Source organism: Erythrolamprus reginae, chromosome 9 (genome assembly GCF_031021105.1).
Source record: "Erythrolamprus reginae isolate rEryReg1 chromosome 9, rEryReg1.hap1, whole genome shotgun sequence".
Lineage (NCBI taxonomy): Eukaryota > Metazoa > Chordata > Lepidosauria > Squamata > Dipsadidae > Erythrolamprus > Erythrolamprus reginae.
Window position 1 is genome coordinate 50,886,758 of NC_091958.1, and position 26,493 is coordinate 50,913,250.

The window sequence follows — 26,493 nt, forward strand, 5'->3', positions numbered from 1 at the left end:
CATTTTTGTCTTTGCAGAGGGGTGGCATACAAATCTAATAAATTATTATTATTATTATTATTATTATTATTATTAATATTATTATTTGTGGGATCTTTGGTGCTCTCTGAGCTCGGTTCTCCTGCTCCTCCACCTCCTCCTCCCAATCCACACCCCATTTTTTTCATAATATGGGTGTTGTGGTTGGCTCTGGCCCAGCTCCTGCCCCAAGGAATGTGGAGGTGGATGCAGGGGAAACATCAACATGTCATATGCCTGTTTTATTGCCGGCAGAGTCAGGTAGTGCAGTTTCCTCGGACGAAGAAGAAGGTGGGGGTGAGTTGGAAGAGGGGGGCTTGGCACACAGCCCAGGAAGCCAATCTCCATTATCTTCGGTCGATTCGGATGAGGAAGTGTTAGACCCACGCAGGCGCAGAATTATGCATCGAAGAGACCAATTGAGGAAATATTACAGGAGATAAGAGAGGCCACCTGTGTTTGGGTGAGGCTCCAGTAATTAGAGCTGCTGATACAAATAGCAGCGTGTGGGTTTGGCCGTTGTGGAAGATTATCTGATCGTTGTTTCTTCAGGACCGTGCCTTGCTGTTTCCAGACTTTGTTTGTTGATTTTTCATGACTTTGAAACCATTATTATTAAATTAATTATTAAATTATTATTAAATTATTAAATTATTATTAAATATTAATCACTAGTAATTAGCAATTGCAAATATCAACATAAATGGTAAATACGAACAGGAAAAGATTTCCGTTTGGAGAGTCGGACAATAACACATTGAAATTGATATGCTGATGTTACAGAAATGTAAACGAATGGATACTTGAATATTATTATTATTATTATTATTATTATTATTATTATTTATTAGATTTGTATGCTGCCTCTCTCCGTAGACTCGGAATAACTCAAAATATCTAGAATATTTTGCCAATGCCTTTTTTTTTTTGTGTTATTGTTTTTTTTTAAAGCTAATAAAAGTTATTTTTAAAAAAGAAAAAAGAAAGAAAAAGCTTGGGAAGCTCCGACGTACACTTTGGTGAGGTCGTGTTCTCCGTACAGCCATCCGTCTCTTTCCTCCGAGACCAGCAGCGTGATCAAGTCGCCCTGGGCGAAACTAAGGAGCGTCTCGTTATTTCCAGCGGTGTGCGGGAAGATGGTCTTGACTTTCTGACGCTTCATGATGTTCAGTCCGGTGGCCATGGAGGTGGATCGCGATAAGCTGGAATCGTCTGCGCGGGATGGCGAGGAAGGGAAAGCAAGGGACAGAAAGAGACGGGGAAAATAAAGAAAGCGTCATTCAATCACGGGATGGCACAGCGGAGAGCATCAAGCGAGCCATGTGCTCCTAGAAGTTTAGTGGCCACAAATCAGAGCTCAGGATGGTCAGCCTGGGTGGCGTCTGGATTTTGGATCCTTCAGAAAGGGCTCACTGCAATGCGCTTGTCAATGTAGTCCATGCCCTTCTGGGTGAAAGTCTAGTTTTCTTTCTTTCTTTCTTTCTTTCTTTCTTTCTCTCTCTCCTTCCTTCATTCCTTTCTTTTTCTTTCCCTTCCGTACCTACCTACCTACCATCCATTCATCTGTCTCTCATCTATATCTATCCACCTAACTACCTACCTATCTTTCTAATCTAACTTTCTCTAATCTCTCTCACTCTATCCCTTCCATCCATCCATCCATCCATCCATCCATCATCTCTCTCTTATCTACATCTATCCACCTAACTACCTACCTCTTTCTGATCTATCTTTCTCCAATCACTCTCACTATTTCTTCCACCCACCCACCCACCCACCCCACCCACCCATCCATCCATGTATCTATCATCTCTCTCTCTTATCTACATCTATCCACTTATCTATCTTTCTAATCTCTATATCTTTCTCTAATGTCTCTCACTCTATCTCTTCCATCCATCATCTCTCTCTCTCTCTCTCTCTCCCTCCCTCCCTCCCTCCCTCTCTCTCTATATATATGTGTGTGTGTGTGTGTGTTTTCGTAGATTTTCACGGGTACAGGCATGAAGGTCTTGGTATATTCGAGTTTCTTCCCGTGTAGGATTTAGAAATTTCTGGCGACGTTTCGACGAGGTCCCACTCGTCATCTTCAGGCTGGTGTTTCTGTCCTTGTTCTAGGGCGAACACTGGGAGACCTGAGCTGCCTTCCTTCTATAAATACTGGTGGCTGGGTGTGGTTTGATGGCTCAGCAATTGCCTGCTGTGTAGAAACTTCCTGGTGAGTCAGTGGGGTAACACCTGGGGTCGTTGATGTAACTGAGGTATGCTGATTAGTTAATGGTTGTAGATTAGGCGTGATATCCTGAGTAGTTCGAACTTGCAGGCTACTTGGTTGTTTTGCAATGTGTGTTCTGAGTCTGGTTTCTATGGCTGGGATACGTTTGAGGGCTGGTTTCCAGATGTCTGGTAAGCGGGAGGTATCATCCCGCTTGTTCATATTTTGGGGATGATACCTCCCGATGATACTGGGTCTCGCAGTGTTCGCCTTAGAACAAGGACAGAAACACCAGCCTGAAGATGACGAGTGGGACCTTGTCGAAACGTCGCCAGAAATTTCTAAATCCTACATGGGAAGAAACCCGAATATACCAAGACCGTCATATATACCTATCATCTATCTCTGCAATGTATAGGTTGTCTTTCACTTACGACCACAAGTGAACCGAAAATTTCCATTGCTAAGACAGTTGTTAAGTGAGTCCCCTCTGTCCCCGTCCCCCCCCACTGTTGGTGTGAAAAGCGATCAGAAATCAGTTGTAACTTCGAACACTGACTAAATAAATGGTTGCAAGTCAAGGATTCCCTGTAGGCAAAACGATCACCTTGACCGACTAACAGGTGCTCCGCTTACCTGCTGCATTGCTTAACTTCTCGGACGAGGCCTTTGGTAGGACGGGGGGGTTGTTGAACATATCAACCAAAGGGCTGGTGTAAGCTCTCCCGGGGGGCGCTGGGGGCAACTTCGGAGAAGGCCTTCGGAGGGAGTCGTAATTATTTCCAATCTGTCGACCGAAAGGTAAGAGTGTCAACGTTGTGAAACGATGCACGAAGGGGTGATAAAAGACCGGCGAGTTTATTGGTTTATCCAAATTGAATTCCTTCCTCTGAAAGGTTTTTCCCTTTAATTAGGTTCACTCACAGTTTTTTTTTCCAGCTTGATTCTGTTCTGTCGGGCTCTCTGGTAGAATCCTCCCAAAAATTCACAGGTACAAATTTCAGACACACACACGTTTGAAAATTCAAAACAATGTTCTTTATAATGAAAATTCACTTAAACCAAGCCCTCTTTTGGTATAGCAAAGAGCACTGGTCTCCAAACAAACTGGTAATTTGTACAAGTCCCTTATCAGTTCTGTGATACTTATCTTGCAGCTGTGAGGCAATTCACAGTCCTTCTTTCACAAAGTGAAACACACTTTGCTCTGGTTTAGTTTCAAAGCGGGGGAAAATCAGCACACAGAAGGTCAAAGTCAGTAAAGCAGTCACGAAACACAACGATCAGATAATCCTCCACAATGGCCAAACCCACAGGCTGCTATTTATAGCAGCCTCACTAATGACCACAGCCCCACCCAACCACAGGTGGCCTCATTTTCTTTGATAATAATCTCTCAGTTGTTGCTGCCTATGCATCGCTCTCCGCATGCGTGGCTGTATCATTAACTCTTGTTCCGAATCCAAGGAGGAGCTAGATAATTGATCTCCTTCTGAGCTGTCTGCCCCACTCTCCTCCTCCCTGTCACTCATGTCTTCTTGGTCAGAGGAACCTTCATCAGCAGATTCCACCGGGGGCAAAACAGGCCTGTAGCATCTGGATGTCTCCCTTACATCCACAGTCCTTGGGGCAGGAGCTGGGCCAGAGCTAACCACAACAGATTCTATCCCAGAATACACGGAATCTCAATCCGGGAATGGATACAAACTAGACTACAAGGTAAAATCAGAGGCACCAGCCAGGGTGGCGCAGTGGTTAGAGTGCAGCATTGCAGGCTACTTCAACTAACTGCTAGCTGTAGTTCAGCAGTTCAAATCTCATCACTGGCTCAAGGTCGACTCATCCTCCCGAGGTGGGTCAAATGAGGACCCAGATTGTTGGGGGCAAAGGGCTGATTCTGTAAACCGCCTAGAGAGGGCTATGAAGCGGTATATAAGTCTAAATGCTATAAACGCTAAATGCTGCTAGCGCAATTTGAGACATTCATAAAGTAACAAGTGTGTTTCCATGTGGAATTTAAGGTGCCAGAGTAGAAACTAGGAGATTGTGAGTTCTGGTCCAAACTTAGTCAACTGGATGACTTTGGACCTATCACCAGGAGATAGTGAGTTCTAGTCCAAACGTAGACATGAAAGTCAACTGGATGATTTTGGGCCTATCACCAGGAGACTGTGAGTTCTAGTCCCATTTTAGGCATGAAAGCTGGCTGGGTGACTTTGGACCAGTCACCAGGAGATTGTGAGTTCTAGTCCCACTTTAGCCATGAAAGCCGACTGGGTGAACTTGGACAGTCCAAGGGACAGCCCAACCCACCTCACATGGCTGTTGTAGAGAAAAAGGTCGAGAAAGGAATGTTCTGTATATTTAGCACAAGTGTTGTGGTTAGCTCTGGCCCAGCTCCTGCCCCAAGGACTGTGATGTGGGGGAGACATCCACATGCAGCAGGCCTGTTTTGCCCCCGGTGGAATTTGCTGATGAAGGCTCCTCTGACCAAGAAGACATGAGTGACAGGGAGGAGGAGAGTGGGGCAGACAGCTCAGAAGGAGATCAATTATCTAGCTCCTCCTTGGATTCAGAACAAGAGTTAATGATACAGCCACGCATGCGGAGAGCGATGCATAGGCAGCAACAACTGAGAGATTATTATCAAAGAAAATGAGGCCACCTGTGGTTGGGTGGGGCTGTGGTCATTAGTGAGGCTGCTATAAATAGCAGCTTGTGGGTTTGGCCATTGTGGAGGATTATCTGATTGTGGTGTTTCGTGACTGCTTTACTGACTTTGACCTTTTGTGTGCTGATTTTTCCCCGCTTTGAAACTAAACCAGAGCAAAGTATGTTTCACTTTGTGAAAGAAGAAGGACTGTGAATTGCCTCACAGCTGCAAGCTAAGTATCACAGAACTGATAAGGGACTTGTACAAATTACCAGTTTGTTTGGAGACGAGTGCTCTTTGCTATACCAAAAGAGGGCTTGGTTTAAGGGACGTTTCATTATAAAGAACATTGTTTTGAATTTTCAAACGTGTGTGTGTCTGAAATTTGTACCTGTGAATTTTTGGGAGGAGTCTACCAGAGAGCCCGACAGAACAACAAGTAATAAAGGGGGAAGGAAATTGTAATAAAATAATAATAATAATAATAATAATAATAATAATAATAATAATAATTGCTTGAATTATAGACTTGGAGCCACCCTGTTGATTCTTCCTACTCGGAAGAGATTTTCCCTACTCGGCTGCTAAGGTGAAACAGAAGGGGAAGAGAGGTTCTCACCAGGTTATTCCTCTCGATCATTGGGGAAGGCAAGGGAGTCCCCGATATCAAAACGGATGCTGGTGCCTTGATCTCTTCGATCATATTCATGACGTTCTCTGGGACTCTGGTTGCATCGCTGCAGGTTTCCAACCACGACGGCAACTTGTTGCTAAGTATCTCTGAGCACTAACGGAGAAGAAGAAGAGGAATAGAGCGATTTCATCAATGGGGAACAAACACACTTCTCTCAAGCAAATGTGAGGATGGGCCCTGGTTTGGATTTACTGGTTTGGATTTACTATGCCCTCATCACCTCAAGGCTCGACTACTATAACGCTCTCTACATGGGGCTACCTTTGAAAAGTGTTCGGAAAGTTCAGATCGTGCAGAATGCAGCTGCGAGAGCAATCATGGGCTTTCCAAGATATGCCCATGTTACACCAACACTCCGCAGTCTGCACTGGTTGCCGATCAGTTTCCGGTCCCAATTCAAAGTGTTGGTTATGACCTATAAAGCCCTTCATGGCATCGGACCAGAATATCTCAGGGACCGCCTTCTGCCGCACGAATCCCAGCGACCGATTAGGTCCCACAGAGTGGGCCTTCTCCGGGTCCCGTCAACTAAACAATGTCGTTTGGCGGGCCCCAGGGGAAGAGCCTTCTCTGTGGCGGCCCCGACTCTCTGGAACCAGCTCCCCCCAGAGATTAGAACTGCCCCTACTCTCCTTGCCTTTCGTAAGCTCCTTAAAACCCACCTTTGTCGTCAGGCATGGGGGAACTGAGACATCTCCCCCGGGCATATACAATTTATGCATGGTATGTTTGTATGTATGTTTGCTTAGTAATGGTTTTTTAAAAAATATTTTAAATTATAATTATTAGATTTGTCATGAACTGTTTTATTGTGTTGTGAGCCGCCCCGAGTCTATGGAGAGGGGCGGCATACAAACCTAATAAATAAATAAAGAAAGAAATTTTGTTCCGTGAGGGCAAATAGAAACATAGAAGATTGACGGCTGAAAAAGACCTCCTGGTCCATCTAGTCTGCCCTTATACTCTTTCCTGTATTTTATCTTGGGATGGATATAGGTTTATCCCAGGCATGTTTTAATTCAGTTCCTGTGGATTAACCAACCACGTCTGCTGGAAGTTTGTTCCAAGCATCTACTACCTTTTCAGTAAAATCATATTTTCTCATGTTGCTTCTGAACTTCCCCGCAACTAACCTCAGATTGTGCCTCCTTGTTCTTGGGTTCACTTTCCTATTAAAAACACTTCCCTCCTGAACCTTATTTAATCCTTTAATATATTTAAATGTTTCGATCTTATCCCCCTTTTCCCTTCTGTCCTCCAGACCAGTGTTTCCCAACCTTGGCAACTTGAAGATATTTGGACTTCAACTCCCAGAGTTCTGGGAGTTGAAGTCCAAACATCTTCAAGTTGCCAAGGTTGGGAAACACTGCTCCAGACTATACAGGATGAGTTCATCAAGTCTTTCCTGATAGGTTTTATGTTTAAGACCTCCCACCATTTTTGTAGCCCGTCTTTGGACCTGTTCAAATGTTTTTAGACCGACTTTGGAGAGGTCCTTCTTCCACACTCACCTCCACATGGTAATGGAACAGGCCTTGAGAAAAACTGCAGTGCTTGTCAACCAGGAAGCAAAATCTTTTCTTCTCTTCAAGTAAGGCCTCTCGGCAGCCCTCCGCAATGAACCTTTGGATATCGCTCTGTCGGGAGCTTACGGTTTCCAAGAACTATATAAAGTGGGAAAAGACCAGATTCAGACAATCACACACACACACACAATTGCTGTGCTATTTGTTTAGGCTATTACCAGTTCATTTTCTAGGAAATTCCATCTCTCAACAGTCCAATAATCTATCTACCAACCTACCTACCTATCCTATCTTTCTAAATTTCTATCCATCCATCCATCATCTATCATCTATCTGTCTGTTTGTCTGTCTGTCTATCTATCTTTCTTTCCATCCATCCATCCATCCGTCTTTCCACCCTTCCTTCCTTCCTTCCACCCACCCATCTTTCTATCCATCCCTCCATCCATTCCTCCATCTTTCCACCATTCCTTCCTTCCTTCTACATTTCCATCTATCCTTCTATCTATCCCTCCATCTGTCTTTCTATCCATCCCTCCATCTTTCCATCCTTCCTTCCATCCATCCATCCATCTTTCTATCCATCCCTCCATCTTTCCACCCTTCCTTCCTTCCTTCTACATTTCCATCCATCCTTCTATCCATCCATCCATCCATCCATCCATCCATCCATCTATCTCTATCTATACATTATTCCATTTCATTTGTATGCTACCCTTCTCAACCAACCTAGAACCAAGGGGAAATTTCCTGACAGCGAGAACAATTATTCAGTGCAATGGCTTGCCTTCAGAAGTTGTGAATGGCTCCATCACTCACAACTTCTGGTTTTTGAAACAGGTTGGGACAACCACCCATCTGAAATGGTATAGGGTCTCCTCCTTGAGCAGGGGGCTGAACTATAAGACCTCTGAGCCTGGAGGTCCCTTCCAACTTTGTTAGTCTGTTATTTATTTATGCAATTTATATGCCACCCCTCATACTGATAAGACAACTCTGGGAAGCTGGGAAAAGATAAGTGCGGAAATAGCAATTTCATTTATTAAATTAAATTAATTAAATTCACAAGCCGCCCAACTCCTTACGGACTCTGGGCTGTGTACAACAAGTAAAAACAATTGTACGGCACTATATAAAAACTAGAACCAATGAGATGGACGGAATACTGCGTGTATTAAAATAGTAAAGAGAAGCAGAATACAGTGATACCTTGTCTTACAAACTTAATTGGTTCTGGGATGAGGTTCTTAAGGTGAAAAGTTTGTAAGACAAAACAATGTTTCCCATAAGAATCAATGGAAAAGCGATTAATGTGTGCAAGCCCAAAATTCACCCCTTTTGCCAGCCGAAGCGCCCGTTTTTGCACTGCTGGGATTTCCCTGAGGCTCCCCTCCATGGGAAACCCCACCTCCGGACTTTTGTGTTTTTGCGATGCTGCAGGGGAATCCCAGCATTGCAAAAACAAGCGCATCGCTGGCAACGGAAGTCCGGAGGTGGGGTTTCCTATCGAAGGGAGCATCAGTGAAATCGCAGCAAAAACACTGATGTCCTCGAAACCCCACCTCCGGACCTCTCTGTTTTTGCGATGCTGCGATTTCACTGAGGCTCCCCTCGCTGGGAAACCCCACCTCCAGACTTCCGTTGCCAGCGAAGCACCCGTTTTTGCACTGCTGGGATTCCCTTGCCGCATCACAAAAACATGGAAGTCCGGAGGGGGGTTTCCCTTGGAGGGGAGCCTCAGGGGAATCCCAGCAGCGCAAAAACGGGCGCTTCGCTGGCAATGGAAGTCCGGAGGCGGGGCATCCCAGCAGCGGTGGTGGGTTTGTAAGATGAAAATAGTTTGTAAAACGAGGAAAAAAAATCTTAAACCCTGGGTTTGTATCTCGAAAAGTTTGTATGACGAGGCGTTTGTAAGACGAGGTATCACTGTACAAACAACACTGTATTCAGTCTGGCAAACAGGGTTTCTTGTATAACTTGAGTTGAAGGTGGTTTCAAACTCTCAATTTTTCTCAAACAGAAGTGCCCAGTCCGGGTCGCATTCTGTCACCCTGTATTAATATGCACAAACATCATTTCTCTTTCAAGGCATGAATTCCCTTGATAAGGCTGCCGATTTACACAATAGCCAATTAATTTTTCCAGGAGAGAGAGATTATCTGTTGACATGCAAAAACCTATAAATATTCTTGCCACCTCATGTCAAGAGACTAACTTTAGCCCCAAATGCATGGTTGGGTTTTTGTTTTTTTTAAAAAAGTCTTAAGGCACTTTGAGGTACCCCAAGTAGAAAGAGGCATAGAAACATAGAAACATAGAAGACTGACGGCAGAAAAAGACCTCCTGGTCCATCTAGTCTGCCCTTATACTATTTCCTGTATTTTATCTTACAATGGATATATGTTTATCCCAGGCATGTTTAAATTCAGTTACTGTGGATTTACCAACCACGTCTGCTGGAAGTTTGTTCCAAGGATCTACTACTCTTTCAGTAAAATAATATTTTCTCATGTTGCTTTTGATCTTTCCCCCAACTAACTTCAGATTGTGTCCCCTTGTTCTTGTGTTCACTTTCCTATTAAAAACACTTCCCTCCTGAACCTTATTTAACCCTTTAACATATTTAAATGTTTCGATCATGTCCCCCCTTTTCCTTCTGTCCTCCAGACTATACAGATTGAGTTCATTAAGTCTTATCTGATACGTTTTATGCTTAAGACCTTCCACCATTCTTGTAGCCCGTCTTTGGACCCGTTCAATTTTGTCAATATCTTTTTGTAGGTGAGGTCTCCAGAACTGGACACAGTATTCCAAATGGGGTCTCACCAGCACTTTATATAGCGGGATCCCAATCTCCTTCTTTCTGCTCGTTATACCTCTAGCTATGCAGCCAAGCATTCTACTTGCTTTCCCTACTGCCTGACTGCACTGTTCACCCATTTTGACACTGTCAGAAATCACGACCCCTAAATCCTTTTCTTCTGAAGTATTTGCTAACACAGAACTGCCAATACAATACTCAGATTGAGGATTCCTTTTCCCCAAGTGCATGTTTGAGTCTGGATTACAGCGATCCCTCATTTTTCGCAGGGGATGCATTCCAAGACCACCCGTGAAAAACGAATTTCCGTGAACTAGAGGAAAGATTTTTTAATATATTTAACGAGTATCTGGACTTTTAAAACCCACCCTTTGCATTAAACAATTTGTGCATGGTACGTTTGTGTGTTGGTATGGCCTATACAATTTATGCATGGTATGTTTGTGTGTATGTTTGGTTTTAATAAAGGTTTTTAAATTATTTTAAGCATTAGATTTGTTACATGCTGTTTATTACTGTTGTTAGCCGCCCCGAGTCTACGGAGAGGGGCGGCATACAAATCTAATAAGTAAGTAAGTAAGTAAGTAAGTAAGTAAGTAAGTAAGTAAGTAAGTAAGTAAGTAAGTAAGTAAGTAACTAAGTAAGTAAGTAAGTAAATAAACAAACAAATAAACAAATAAACAAATAAACAAACAAACAGTCATTCTGTAATGTTTCTTAGCTGGAACTACATGTGATATCCTACCAGTTTCTTTAACAGAGTACAGTAGCACTGTAGAAGAATTGTATGCATTTTTAATGGATTTAAAATTTTCAATGGATTTAAGCCCCCTTTGAAAACCCGTGAAGTAGTGAATCCGCGAAAGATAAACCGCGAAGTCGCGAGGGGTTACTGTAGATGCGAATGGGTGTCAACATTTCACTTCACCAAATTACAAAACGCTCAGCCTCTTTAAAAGTTTGAATTTGAACCAATGTGTGAAGTAAGCTTGACATGACGTTCAAACTAATACCGCAAGGACTCGAGGTGAAGAAGGGACCAACCTCGGATTCTCTAATTTCGTATTTGGTGGCGTTCCGTCCGCCTTGGCTTTTCCGCCTGATTTTCTTCAGCTCGGCCTGAGATTTTTCCAAAGAATCTAACTTGCTCCGGTGTTCGTTCTGGTACCTCTTCAGAGTAGCCTGTAAGGAGAAAATGTACAGAGGTCTTTGCAGGAAGAAGTCCATCATAGAGCCTCGGCGACGCAGTGGTTAGAGTGCAGTCCTGCAGGCTATTTCTGCTGATCACCGGCTGCCAACAGTTTGGCAGATCGAATCTCAGTAGGCTCAAGTTTGACTCAGCCTTCCATCCTTCCAAGGTGGGTCAAATGAGGACCCAGGTTGTTGGGGGCAACAATCTGTAAATCGCTTAGAGGGGGCTGTAAAGCACTGGGAAGCGGTATCTAAGAGGTCTGTAAGGTGCGTGCATAAGTGCACTTTTGTGCCTACTGTCTTATTATCCTTTCTATTACTACGTTCTACTTATGTTTTTATTTATTTATTCATTTTATTTATTTATTTATTTATTTATTTGTCAAAGAATTATAGGGTGATAACTTGTACATATAAAACATTAGATAAGTAATGATAAAAAGTAGACAATAGGACAGGGATGGTAGGCACAATGGTGCGCTTATGCACGCCCCTTACAGACCTCTTAGAAAGGAGGAGAGATCAATTGTAGATAGTCTAAGGCTAAAGGTTTTGGGGTTAGGAGTAGAAACCTCAGAATCAGGTAGTGCATTCCAGGCATTGATTACTCTGTTGCTGAAATCATATTTTTTGCAGTCAAGTTTGGAGCGGTTGATCTAATAAATAATAATAATAATAGTAATAATAATAATAATAATAATAATAATAATAATAATAATAATTAAAAAAAATCGATTTCGTGCTTGTGTGTTGTTGCAGTTGAAGGTGAAGTAGTCGTTAACAGGTAGGACATTTTGGTATATGATTTTATGAACTATAATTAAGTCGGAACGGAGACGACGGAGTTGTAAGTTGTCTAAACCAAGAATTTCAAGTCTGGCGGAGTAAGGCATTTTGTTGTGAGAAGAGGAATGAAGGACTCTTCTTGTGAAATATTTCTGGACTCTCTCAATTGTGTTGATGTCAGATATGCAATGTGGGTTCCATACAGGTGAGCTGTACTCTAGGATTGGTCTTACAAATGTTTTGTAAGCTCTTGTTAGCAGTTCAAAATTACCAGAGAAGAAGCTGCGAAGGATTAGGTTCACAACTCTTAAACCCTTTTTGGCAATGTTGTTGCATTGGGCTCTAGGACTTAGGTCATTGGATATGAGTACTCCAAGGTCTTTGACAAATTGAGGGTTATCAATAAGTTATGTTATATTAACATAACATAACATATGTTATGTTAATATGTGCTATAATACTATACTGTACTTGTTTGACAAATAAATGAAAGAAAGAAAGAAAGAAAGAAAGAAAGAAAGAAAGACTTAAGTGCTATTGCTGTTGTGAGGTTGGGAATCTGGTATCTGCCGTGTTCCTACTTAGGGGAGGAGGCTGACAATGGCATGCTAAAAATAAATAAAAATAAAAATAGGAGATTGTTCCCTACTGTTTCCGAAACTGTAGGGAATAACATTATTATTATTATTATAGTTATTATAGTTTATTAGGACATGCTTCAACCTGTTGAAAAATTACGAAAGGAACATGCATGAGAAAACACAGAAAAAATAGAAGTCAAGAAGTTGTTCGTAGAAAACTTGAGGGTCTTCAAATCTCTTGCTACCTTTTTTAAAATTTATTTTATGGGTGCACTGAGATCTTATCTAACCTTGCGGACTGAAAAATGGGATTCCTAGCTTTGGCTGGCATCAAAACTGGAGAACGTTTGGCAGAAGGAACCAAATAAGGAATCCACAGCTTCTTGCCGACGTTTTATGACCCAGCTAGGTAACATCATCAGGGCTAGCGTAAAACTATGTTACTCCCGAAAGATTAAATTCCTGGGTTTTACAGAGGTTGAGGAAGGTTGGTGGTCACCTCGGAGGCAAGGCAACCAAGAAACTAGCAAATTCTTAACATTTAACCTTCTTTCCGGCGCTTAAGAAAACAAAGCAAACTTACGTTCATATATTTTACATCAAGTTCGGTTTTCTTCTCCAGCTCCAATATAATTTCTTTATGGAATTTCTTGAACTGTAGTCACGAGAAGTCCACAGAAGGGCGAGAAGGTTAGTATATCTTCGTATGAAAATATTTGTGCAATATTTTAAAGCAGTGATTTTCAACCTTTTTTGAGCCGCGGCACATTTTTTACATTTACGAAACCCTGGGGCACATTGAGCTGGGGGGGGGGGTGTAAAAAAAGTTTGGACAAAAAAATTCTCTCTCTCTCTCTCTCTTCCTCCCCTTCGCTCTATTTCTTTCTCCCTCCCTCTTTCTCTCCCTTCCTTCCTCTTTCTTTCTCTCTCTCTCTCCATCCCTTTCTTTCTCTTCCTTCCTTCCTCTTTTTTGCTCTTTTTCTCTCCCCCTCCCTACCTCCCTCTATGTCTTTCTCTCCCTCCTTCCCTCCCTCTTTCTCTCTCTTTCTTTCTCTCTCTTTCTCTCTCTCTCTTTCTTTCTCTTGTTCTCTTTCTCTCTTGCTTTCTTTCTCTTTCTCTCTCTCTCTCTCTCTTTCTTTCTCTCTCTCTCTTGCTTTCTTTCTCTTATTTTCTCTCTCTCTTGCTTTCTTTCTCTCTGAGCTTCGCGGCACACCTGACCATGTCTCGCGGCACACTAGTGTGCCGCGGCACACTGGTTGAAAAACACTGTTTTAAAGCACCGCGGGGAGGTTTACTTACATGTTCTTCTAGCTTGTCGTTGAGTTTCTTTTGAGCGATAGAAATCTCGATGAGGACGTGCCCTGTTGACAAACAAGATTGAATTTTATTTCTGGTTCCTTGGGCCCTTCAAACACAAAGAAAGAAAGGTCAAATATCTTGATTCCTTTTTCGAACTCCTCGCCAAAAACAACACAAGAAGCTTTGTAGGAATCCGGCTTGGGTTATAAGGAACTGAGTTGGTTTTCTTTTCTTTTTTTTGGACAATATATATTTTACAGAGACAATCGTTCTTTATATACATTGAAGAGAAACACGGAAACATCCGACTTTAAAAGACCTTATATATCTGCTAACCTTTTAACTGCTCTTTATTTTATTTTTAAAAGATGATATACAAAATCTCCATTTTTTTAAAACAAAGAAAAAAACACCAGATATTAAAAAGTGCATTAAAAAACACATATATTATCCCCCCTACTTGAATACTGTTTAATACAGAGGTCCCCAAAATTGGCCACTTAAAGACTTGTGGACTTCAACCCCCAGAATTTGGGCCAATCACCAGAAGGCAGTGAGTTCTAGTCCCACCTTAGACATGAAAGCTGGCTGGTGACTTTGGGCCACTGTGGCCCAGTGGTGGGCTCCTACAGGTATGGTCTACCTAGGTATGGCTCCTACAGGTATGGCTCCCACAGGTATGGTCTACCTAGGTATGGCTCCTACAGGTATGGTCTACCTAGGTATGGCTCCTACAGGTATGGTCTACCTAGATATGGCTCCCACAGGTATGGTCTACCTAGGTATGGCTCCTACAGGTATGGTCTATGGTCTAGAGGGGCAGCATATAAATCCAATAAATCTAAACTAATCTAATGGTCAGGTATGCAGAACCTGTAGAAAAAAATTGATTTTTTTTCTTTTTTTCCCTTTTGGGCTCTGGGTATGTTTTTCCTATTGCAGTAAATGAGGTTGAATGTGTATAAGTTTAGAACAGCTGTGCGTGCATGTGTGTACATACACTTTATATAGTAGATAATGTATATTTTTGTGTGCCTGTGTGTAATATGTATGTACACATAGGGCATAGATACATAGAATTAAAGAGTATATTTTGGATGTTCAGTAATAGCAAATAGAGGCGAGGAGAGGCCAGGCACCCTAACCCTAACCCAAACCCTTGACGTGAGTAACATCAAGTTGGCCACCTTTAAATCAGTCACATGACCTTTAAGACACCCCTCGGTCACATGATCATCAAGCCACTCCCTCCTGGCCAGCAAGCCACACCCACAAAATAAGCCATGCCCGCAGGGTGTTAGTAAAAATATTTGTAGCCCTTCACTGCTCTGGACAATATTAGATTCTCACCCCTTGCAAAACAGGTGTCCCCCATCCAACTGTTAAATCTATTTGCAAATTATTAAACTGTCATCTATGTTGAGTCCTGGGACTGAAGAGGCCTGTACATTAGAATATTTTAAACTAATTATTTATGTTAATTGGATTTAGATATATTTATATATTGTGTTTTCTATTGATATGTTGTGAGCTGCCCCGAGTCCACGGAGAAGGGCAGCATACAAATCCAATTAATAATGATAATAATAATAATAATAATAATAATAATAATAATAATAATAAATAATAATAATTTATTGGATTTGTATGCTGTCCCTCTCCATAGACTCGGGGCGGCTAACAACAATAATAAACACAACATGTACAATCCAATAATAAAAAACAACTAAAAACCCTTATTATAAACCAGACATACACACAAACATACCATGCATAACTTGTAATGGCCTAGGGGGAAGGAATATCTCAGTTCCCCCATGCCTGGCGGTATAAATGAGTCTTGAGTAGTTTACGAAAGACAGGGAGGGTGGGGGCAGTTCTAATCTCCGGGGGGAGTTGGTTCCAGAGGGCCGGGGCCGCCACAGAGAAGGCTCTTCCCCTGGGGCCCGCCAAACGACATTTTTTCGTCGACGGGACCCGGAGAAGGCCAACTCTGTGGGACCTTATCGGTCGCTGGGATTCATGTGGTAACAGGCGGTTCCGGAGGTAATCTGGTCAATAATAATAATAATAATAATAATAATAATAATAATAATATTAATAATAATAATAATAATAATAATAATAATAATAATAATAATACGACAGGCTTAAGACAAACAGCTCTTTATTATAACTATATAGAAGACCCGGGCTCACAACTTCCCCCTTTATTTTCTCTCCTTCAACTCAACCCAAGAATCAGGAGAGAGTTTAAGCTACCCTTAGCTGTACCACTATGAAAGTTGTCCTGATATGACATCCTTCGACGCTTACTCAGAGAGAAAACATGTTGTTGGCATGCTGAAGGCTCTGGCGTTGGTTCCCGACAGTCGTGGGAAAGATCTCTAGCTGCCTAACCCCTTAGTTAGTGGTGGCCACCCAGGGTAGACCATCATCTGATTTTGCTAATTATAAAGGCATTTTCTCCTCAATAAATCTTCCTGTCCTTTGGTAAGTATTTAAAATGTTAGTATGCCGGAGTATGTTAGCATTTCAGATGAAACCAGAGCCTACAAAAATAGGGAGACTAAAGTCAACACAATCATTGGATGCTATCAAAGCTTGATTGTTTCTTACAAACATTTCATTACCCAACTGTAAAAAGACCACCAAGCTCAGAGGCCTCCTCCTTTAGGAGAATCCCTTCCATCCTTCCACCTCTCACACAATACTAGACAACACAGTATCAACAGTAGAGGCCTTCACATTTCTAGGTTCGACCACATCTCAAGACCTAAAATGGTCACCTAACATCAAAAGCATCATCAAAAAAGCACAACAAAGAAGGTTCTTTCTGCGCCAACTCAGGGAGCTCAAACTGCCCAAGGAGCTGTTGATCCAGTTCTACAGAGGAATCATTGAGTCTGTCACCTGCACCTCTATCACTGTCTGGTTTGGTTCTGCAACCCGACAAGACCGACACAGACTTCAGAGGAGAATCAGAACTGCAGAACAAAACAACGGCTGCCAATCTGCCTTCCATTGAGGACCTGTATACTGCATGAGTCAAAAAGAGGGTGGTGAAAATATTTACTGACCCCTCACATCCTGGATATAAATTGTTTCAACTCCTACCCTCAAAACGTTGCTACAGAGCCCTGCACACCAAGACAACTAGACACAAGAACAGTTTTTTCCTGAATGCCATCACTCTGCTAAACAAATAATTCCCTCAACACTGTCAAACTATTTACTAAGTCTGCACTTCTATTTCTACTAGTTTTTCTCATCATTCCTATCATCTTTTTCCTCCCACTTAGGACTGTATGACTGTAACTTGTTGCGTGTGTCCTTAAGATTTGTATTAATTAATTAATTTATTAATTGATTTATTAGATTTGTATGCCGCCCCTCTCCGAAGACTCGGGGCGGCTAACAACAATAAAAAGACAATGTAAACAAATCTAATATTAAAAATAATCTTAAAAAACCCCCAATTTAAAGAACCAATCATACATACAAGCATACCATGTATAAATTCTATAAGCCTAGGGGGGAAGGGGAAATTTCAATTCCCACATGCCTGACGACAGAGGTGGGTTTTAAGGAGCTTGCGAAAGGCAAGGAGGGTGGGGGCAACTCTGATATCTGGGGGGAGTTGGTTCCAGAGAGTTGGGGCCGCCACAGAGAAGGCTCTTCCCCTGGGTCCCGCCAGACGACATTAATACTGATTGTTTCTTCATTGCTTATTTGACCCCCTATGACAGGGGTCTTCAAACGTTTTACACAGGGGGCCAGTTCACAGTCCCTCGGACTGTTGGAGGGCCGGTCTATAAAAAAAAACTATGAACAAATCCCTATGCACACTGCACATACCTTATTTTAAAGTAAAACACAAAATGGGAACGTACTATTTAGAAGGGGGGAAGAAGTCTGAAATTCATATATGTTTATGTTTTGTTTTTAATTTTCTTTTGTTGACATCTGATTGGCTATACAAGGTTTTCTTGGCTTATAGAAAAATGTATAAAGAAAGAAGGAAGCACTTTGGCATAATGGTTAATAAGTTAGAAATATAATTGGTGTTGCACTTTTTGAAGGAAAAGGAGGAAATTAAATTAAATTAAAAGAAAATGAATGTAACTGGATGACAAAATTAGGAAAAAAACCTTTTGCAACTTTTTTGATGATTGATATTAGTTACTAACAAAATACTGCATTTTATTCATAGAAAATTAGATGGTACACTGTGTTGTTTGAATGTATGTTGAGAGAAAATTAAAAAAAAATTATCCCCCCCAAAACAGTCCTTCCTTCCTCTGTCCCTCCATTCATTTCATTCTTCCTTCTTTCCTTCCTTCCTTGTTCCCTCCATTTCTCCTTCCTTCCTTCCCTCCTTCATTCCTCTCCACTTCTCCTTCCCTCCCTCTCTTTCCCTTTTCTTTCCTTCTCTCACTCTTTTCCCTCTGCTCTTGTCACTCACCACCGGGCCGGATAAATGGCCTCAGTGGGCCGCATGTGGCCCACGGGCCGTAGTTTGGGGACCGCTGCCCTATGACAATCATTTGCGGCTATACCTTATGATTCTTGACAAATGTATCTTTTTTTTTTAATGTACGCTGAGAGCATCTGCACCAAGACAAATTCCTTGTGTGTCCAATCCCACTTGACCAATAAAGAATTCTATTCTATTCTAAATTTTTTTAAAAAAAAAATAGGACTAGCTCTACCCCTCAAGCTACAAATGGAAAGAGGAAAACAATAAGGTGTGGCCTGATTACGGTTATGCACGGATAGGTCCCACCTATTTAAATGGGAACTTACACATCGGTTAACACATCGATAGGTATGAAAGAGGTCACCACCTCTTTCATACCTACCTCTAGGCGGAATGAAGCAATGAGGAAACCCTCCCTCTGCCACGGAGAAGCAGCTTAACCCGAGCCCCAGTTCCACGGAGAGTAAACTTTGTGGAAAGTGCGTGGGAAATTTCTTAAGAGCTTATTTCAACGTTCCGATTACGGTCACAGGGCAAGTGCTCTGCAGAATGGGCTGCTAACAGCAACGCAACCAGTCCGGCGATTTACTGTGTTTGCAAAGATTAACATGTCAGAATCGGGGACTTAACGTTCTGACGATTCTGAAAAGGGCTTTTCCTGTCTTCACTATTTGTCACACGGCGACGTTCAGGAAATGAACAATGAATTTACCTGGCAGAGGAAGGTTGGGAAAAAACCCTGCTGTACTGTGTACTGTTATTTTGCTTCTCGATAACATACAATAGCATTTAGACTTATATACCATTTACAGTGCTTTAAAGTCCTGTCTAAACCTCTTGTCCCCAACAATCTGGGTCCTCATTTTGTCCACCTTGGAAGGATGGAAGGCTGAGTCAGTATTGAACTCCTGGCAGTGGGCAGAGATAGCCTGCAACTTTGCATTGTAATAATGGTCCCACTATTCATTCCTTCCTTCCTTCCTTCCCTCCCTTCCTTTCCTTCTTTCTTTCTCTTTCTGTCCTTCCTGCAACGCTGCATTCTAACTACATGCCCCCACTAAATCCATCCATCCTTCCTTCCTTCCATCCTTCCTTCCCTCCCTCCCGCCTTCCTTCCTTCCTTCCTTTCCTTCTTTCTTTCTCTTTCTATCCTTCCTGCAACGCTGCATTCTAACTACATGCCCCACTAAATCCTTCCTTCCTTCCTTTCCTTTCCTTCTTTCTTTCTCTTTCTGTCCTTCCTGCAACGCTGCATTCTAACTACATGCCCCACTAAATCCATCCATCCATCCTTCCTTCCATCCTTCCTTCCCTCCCTCCCGCCTTCCTTCCTTCCTTTCCTTCTTTCTTTCTCTTTCTATCCTTCCTGCAACGCTGCATTCTAACTACATGCCCCACTAAATCCTTCCTTCCTTCCTTCTTTCCTCCCTTCCTTCCTTCCTTCCATCCTTCCATCCTTCCCTCCCTCCCTCCTTCCTTTCCTTCTTTCTTTCTCTTTCTGTCCTTCCTGCAACACTGCATTCTAACTACATGCCCCACTAAATCAATCCTTCCTTCCTTCTTCCTTCCTTCCTTCCTTCTTCCTTCCTTCCTTCCCTCCCTCCCTCCTTCCCTCCCTCCTTCCTTCCCTTAGCAATAACAACAGCATTTAGGCTTATATACTGCTTCACAGTGCTTTACAGCCCTCTCTAAGCAGTTCACAGAAAGTAAGCATATTAATATATAACATTTTGTAGATTCCACACAAACCTCTGCACGAATTCATGAAAACCATGTATAAGGAAGTTATTTAAAATTATACAAAAGGCCGTATAACAAACATGCAAAGCAGGATTAAATCAATCGCACTAAATGTGTCCAACGAAACTTGAGAATTAGCACTAAAATAAAGGTAATTGATTTTTAAGAAATTTGTCTTGGCTAACAAATTAATTTGCAGCAAATGAGAAGTTGGAGGGTGGGGAGTTCTTTCCCACCCACCCCTCTGCTGTGATTCAAGCCTTTATCCGTTTTTTCCCCGGGCTGCAAGCCTGGAGATTTGGATGTTGCTCAAGGCTGCCTTGGATGAGCTGTCTGCCGTTGAGAAACTGCTGAGTATGTGAGATCTGTCTTCTCCTACATAGCATCCAAGACGTAAGCTCTTAAGCACCATGATTTAGAGTCTATTGCCCTTGAAAAAACAAACTCAGTCAAAAAGCGGTTTACTGACTTACTGGCAATACCAATGAACACCAGAAATGGATTGAGAGTCCCTTGATTGATCAAAGTAACAGATTCAACAGCTGCCTTTTTATCTTAACTTTGCTTTAACATTCCTATGAAAATGTGAGCCCTTACTCTCAGTAGAAGAAAAAAAAACTATTTTGTATTAGAAGAATGCTCCCACCTATGGGCTCTTTCTTTCTTCCACTCTCTGTCGCCTTTCTCTCTCTCTTTCTCTCCCCCCCCCCACCCCCCTTGAATTATTTGTTTGTTCCTTACAAAATGTTTAGTAATTTTATATTGGTAACTTAAAGCTCTCCGCAGTTGACAAACCTCTTATCTTCCACACCACTATTAAGGAAATAATATCTGCAAATATATGGAGGTTAAAAAGACACATTGAAGAATGTGGAATCCCAGTTACAGGAGGAGAAAGATTTGTGAAGGCTGGGAAGAAGACAGCAGAAATGTGATAGATAGATAGATAGATAGATAGATAGATAGATAGATAGATAGATAGATAGATAGATAGATAGATATAAAAGACAGACAGATACATTGATAGTTGACAAATGATAGGGAGGTAAGTAGATAGACAGACAGACAGATAACGATAGATATATAATGATAGATAGATATGGGGTTTATGTATGGTTCGTTAGGTTGTGTGATAGTTTTTTTAGAAGAAGGATTTTAAATTGTTTTTAACATTAGATTTGTATATTGTGTATTTTTGTTGTGAGCCGCTCCAAGTCCTTGGAGAGGGGCGGTATACAAATCTAATTATTTATTATTATTATTATTATTATTATTATTATTATTATTATTATTATTAATTATTAATTATTATTAAATATAGAAACATAGAAGACTGACGGCAGAAAAAGACCTCATGGTCCATCTAGTCTGCCCTTATACTATGCCCTTATACTATTTTCTCTTACTATTATTAATTATTTTTAGATATATAACAATAGATAGATAGATAGATAGATAGATAGATAGATAGAGAGATAGATAGAGAGATAGATAGAAAAGTAGAAAGACAGACAGATACATTGACAAATGTTAGATAGGTAGGTAGGTAGGTAGATGGATGGATGGATGGATAGATGATATATAAATGATGTATGGTATAGATCAGGAGTAGGCAAAGTTGGTTCTTCTATGACTTGTGGACTTCAACTCCCAGAATTCCTGAGCCAATTATGCTAGCTCAGGAATTCTGGGAGTTGAAGTCCCCATGTCATAGAAGAGCCAATTTTGCCTTCTCCTGGTATAGATGATAAATGTGGATCATTGATATAAACAGTCACTCCCCAAACAACAATGACCACCTTGCAGAAACAGAGGCTCACTCAATACAAGTTCAACCCAACGAAATACCCACAAGGCAAGAAGACACCCACGGAGTTGATAACAAGCCAAATCACCATCTGCAGGTGCTGAAGGTTTTTTCCCCTTCTTCTTCTTGCCAGAGGGTGTGTGTGTCATTTTGCACAACGCTGTCGAGGCATTCTAAGGCGGTGAGTGGGTGCCCTTGAGCAAGCTTATCGAACTCATCGCCACTGCTCGTGGTGGGGCGAGGCGGTTTGAGAGCAACGGACGGGAAGACCAAAATATTATCTGGGTGGGGCCGTTCCCGTATTCCTACTCTGTTTCTTTGAAGCGGAAACTTTGGCTGGGCTGTTCTTAACCACGTTACGGGGCCAGAGTCATCAACCACGTTTGTTGCAACCTTTGCACCCTGATTCTCTCTGGCGGTTCTTCCTTATTTCCCCCTCGGTTGAGGTTCTCAAAAGGAAGAGAAGTGACTTTCGATGGTGATTAGAAGCAGGATGTGGTTAAAATCTTGGAATTCCTGGCCGATGAATCTCAGGGGAAACCGAGGGAAGATAAGGCCTCAATCACCAGGGTGTCACAACGCACAGACGAATTCCTCCAGGCTGGAGGAGGAGGAGGAGGTGGAAATGGGGGACAGACTCCTATCTCTTGGGGGTTCTTGTCCTGTCATGTCACTTCTCTGTTTAAGCATCTGTTAGGAGAAGGCACAGACGTTCAAGCAGCCTTAAAATATTTTGCGTCTCAAGAGGATCTGACGACCGATACAATGTGATCTTGTGAGCATTGCCCACAAGATCATATGCTGCAATGTCTTACCAGTCAATGACTACTTCAGCTTCAACCGCAATAACACAAGAGCACGCAACAGATTCAAACTTAATACGAACCGCGCCAAACTTGACTGTAAAAAATATGATTACAAGCTTGGAACTCACTACCGGACTCAATTGTGTCAACCCCTAACCCCCAACACTTCTCCCTTAGACTATCCACGATTGACCTCTCCAGGTTCCTAAGAGGCCAGTAAGGGGCGTACATAAGTGCACTGGTGTGCCTTTCGTCCCCTGGCCAATTGTCTTTCCTTTCTTTCACCTATCTTATATATAGAATAGAATAAAATAGAATTTTTATTGGCCAAGTGTGATTGGACACACAAAGAATTTGTCTTGGTGCATATGCTTTCAACGTACATAAAATAAAATATACATTTGGCAAGAATCATGTGGTACTTATACATATTCTCTTCCTTTCATATATCCTCTCCTCTAAGTTCACCTTCACCCTCTTTTATATTATCACATGTCTATTTTCTTCCTATGTATTTATGTATTGGACAAATGAATAAATAAAAAATAAAATAAATGCAGGCAGTCTTCAGTCTTACAACAGCTTGTTTAGTGACTGCTCAAAGTTGCAAAGGCATTGGAAAAAGGGACACGACTGTTTTTTATTTATTTATTTTATTTATTTAGTCCAATACATAATACACATTGAAGAGAATAGATATGTAGTAATATAACTAAAGAAACAAATAGAAGAAAAGATATAAAAGCATAGGTGAACAAATTTGAAAGGAAGAAAAGATAAATGAGATAAGGAGAGACAATTGGACAGGGGACGGAAGGCACACTGGTGCACTTATGCACGCCCCTTACTGACCTCTAAGGAACCTGGAGAGGTCAATCGTGGATAGTCTAAGGGGAAAATGTTGGGGGTTAGGGGTTGACACTATTGAGTCCGGTAATGAGTTCCACGCTTCGACAACTCGGTTGCTGAAGTCATATTTTTTACAGTCAAGTTTGGAGCGGTTAATATTAAGTTTGAATCTGTTGCGTGCTCTTGTGTTGTTGCGATTGAAGCTGAAGTAGTCATTGTCAGGTAGGACGTTGCAGCATATGATCTTGTGGGCAATACTTAGATCGTGTTTAAGGCGCCGTAGTTTTCACACCTATGACCCAGGGAAGGGCTGCAAAATTTCCTCGTAGCCCCTCGCATGTATTGTTCTATCTGGAGTTGCAACGTAGGAAACCCTACTTCCAATAGGGAACACCAAGGGTTAATGGAGAAGGATCCACAATTCTTCTTTGACCAGGAAGCAATGACCAACGTAGAGTAAAATTAATGTCAAACCTTTCAATTGTCCAGTCCATAATGCTGGCTCCAATTCATGCTTATCCAACATAAAGAGCCAAAGTAAAATTTGTCCTTTATGGTCAGATGGCCATAACAAAAAGGAAAACTAATCACAATTTCAAGAACAGACGTGGAAATGGAACAAAGGCAGAGAGAGGTTTTTCCACTGGCTGAATCCTTGGCAGAGCAGTGGCACAATTAGGATTTCACTACGTGGGATCCTTGTACATTTTTGGGGGCTATGTGTGGAAATTTTTATTTTATTTTATTTTATTTTATTTCATTTTATTTTATTTTATTATTTTATTATTTTATTTTATTATTTTATTATTTTATTATTTTATTATTTTATTTATTTTATTTATTTTATTTATTTTATTTATTTTATTTATTTTATTTATTTTATTTATTTTATTATTTTATTTTATTATTTTTTATCTGTCTATCTATCTATCTATCTATCATCTATCTATCTATCTATCTATCTATCTATCTATCTATCTATCTATTTATCTATTTATTTATTTTGTCCAATACACAATAATACACAATTATTATTATTATTATTATTATTATTATTATTATTATTATTATTTATTGGATTTGTATGCCGCCCCTCTCCGTGGACTCGGGGTGGCTAACAACAGTGACAAAAAACAGAATGTAAAAATCCAATACTACAACAGCTAAAAACCCTTGTTATAAAACCAATCATACATACAAACATACCATGCATAAATTGTAGAAGCCTAGGGGGAAAGATTATCTTAATTCCCCCATGCCTGACGGCAGAGGTGGTTTTGAGGAGCTTACGAAAGGCAAGGAGGGTGGGGGCTATTCTAATCTTTGGGGGGAGTTGGTTCCAGAGGGTCGGGGCCGCCACAGAGAAGGCTCTTCCCCTGGGCCCCGCCAACCGACATTGTTTAGTTGACGGGACCTGGAGAAGGCCCACTCTGTGGGACCTAACTGGTCGCTGGGATTCGTGCGGCAGAAGGCGGTCCCGGAGATAATCTGGCCCGGTGCCATGAAGGGCTTTATAGGTCATAAACAACACTTTGAATTGTGACCGGAAACTGATTGGCAACCAATGCAGACTGCAGAGTGTTGGTGTGACATGGGCATATTTAGGGAAGCCCATGATTGCTCTCGCAGCTGCATTCTGCACGATCTGAAGTTTCCGAACACTTTTCAAAGGTAGCCCCAATGACGGTTATAGAGGCTATAGTAGAGAAGAAATATGAGATATAGGAGAGACTATAGGACAGGGGATGGAAGGCACTCTAGTGTGCTTATGTACACCCCTTACTGACCTCTTAGGAATCTGGAGAGGTCAACCGTGGATAGTCTAAGGGTAAAATGTTGGGGGTTAGGGGATGACACTACGGAGTCCGGTAATGAGTTCCATGCTTCAACAACCCAATTACTAAAGTCATATTTTTTACAGTCAAGTTTGGAGCGGTTAATGTTGAGCTTGAATCTGTTGTGTGCTCTTGTGTTGTTGAGGTTGAAGCTGAAGTAGTTTTTAACAGGCAGGACATTGCAACATATGATCTTGTGGGCAATACTTAGATCATGTTTAAGGCGTCGTAGTTCTAAGCTTTCAAGACCCAGGATTGTAAGTCTAGTTTCGTAGGGTATTCTGTTTCGAGTGGAGGAGTGAAGGGCTCTTCTGGTGAAGTATCTTTGGACATTTTCAAGGGTGTTAATGTCTGAGATGTGGTATGGGTTCCAGACAGATGAAGCTGTATTCGAGGATGGGTCTGGCAAAAGTTTTGTAAGCTCTGGTAAGTAGTGTGAGATTTCCAGAGCAGAAGCTACGTAGGATTAGATTAACAACTCTTGAGGCCTTCTTAGCGATAACGGCATTTAAATCACCTGCCTCGTGAGCAGCAAAAAGTCAGGTAAACGTATTGCCTGCTTTGCATTCTGTCCAAGGCAGTGTAAATATTTGCATAATTTTGAAAGGCAAAATCAATTAGGTCTGTTTCATTTTTTTAATGTATTTTTCCAATAGAGAATTCAGAAGTTACCTTTAGCAACCATTTGGAATGAAGAACATTTTTTACTATTCTGCCGCACGAATCCCAGCGACTGATTAGGTCCCACAGAGTTGGCCTTCTCTGGGTCCCGTCGACTAAACAATGTCATTTGGCGGGTCCCAGGGGAAGAGCCTTCTCTGTGGCGGCCCCGACCCTCTGGAACCAGCTCCCCCCTGAGATTAGAACTGCCCCCACCCTCCTTGCCTTTCGTAAACTCCTTAAAACCCACCTCTGTCGTCAGGCATGGGGGAACTGATATAACTTCCCCAGGCCTCTACTGTTTATGTATGGTATGTTGTGTGCATGCTTTTTAAATTATGGGTTTTTAGTTTTAATTATTAGATTTGTATTCTACATTGTTTTTTCTATTACTGTTGTGAGCCGCCCCGAGTCTACGGAGAGGGGCGTCATACAAATTTAATAAATAAATAAATAAATAAATAAAAGCAAACAATTGTGTAACTTTATAGTAAGGCAAAGAACAGTCTTTGCTTTCTCGGAGGACAGGCAG

The 26,493-nt window shown here is 41.6% G+C and overlaps 1 protein-coding gene across 1 annotated transcript in view; it reads right to left on the reverse strand.

Moving 5' to 3' along the window:
- The window catches only part of BAIAP2L1 (BAR/IMD domain containing adaptor protein 2 like 1), a 76,922-nt gene that overhangs the window by 10,574 nt on the left and 39,855 nt on the right, over positions 1–26,493 (reverse strand). The window contains exons 4-10 of the mRNA XM_070761256.1: positions 13,785–13,846; positions 13,069–13,140; positions 10,972–11,109; positions 7,092–7,244; positions 5,506–5,673; positions 2,870–3,020; positions 1,032–1,230 (exon numbers count right to left, since the gene is read on the reverse strand). Coding sequence (XP_070617357.1) covers positions 1,032–1,230; positions 2,870–3,020; positions 5,506–5,673; positions 7,092–7,244; positions 10,972–11,109; positions 13,069–13,140; positions 13,785–13,846 — 943 coding nt within the window. The remainder of the gene's footprint in view (positions 1–1,031; positions 1,231–2,869; positions 3,021–5,505; positions 5,674–7,091; positions 7,245–10,971; positions 11,110–13,068; positions 13,141–13,784; positions 13,847–26,493) is intronic.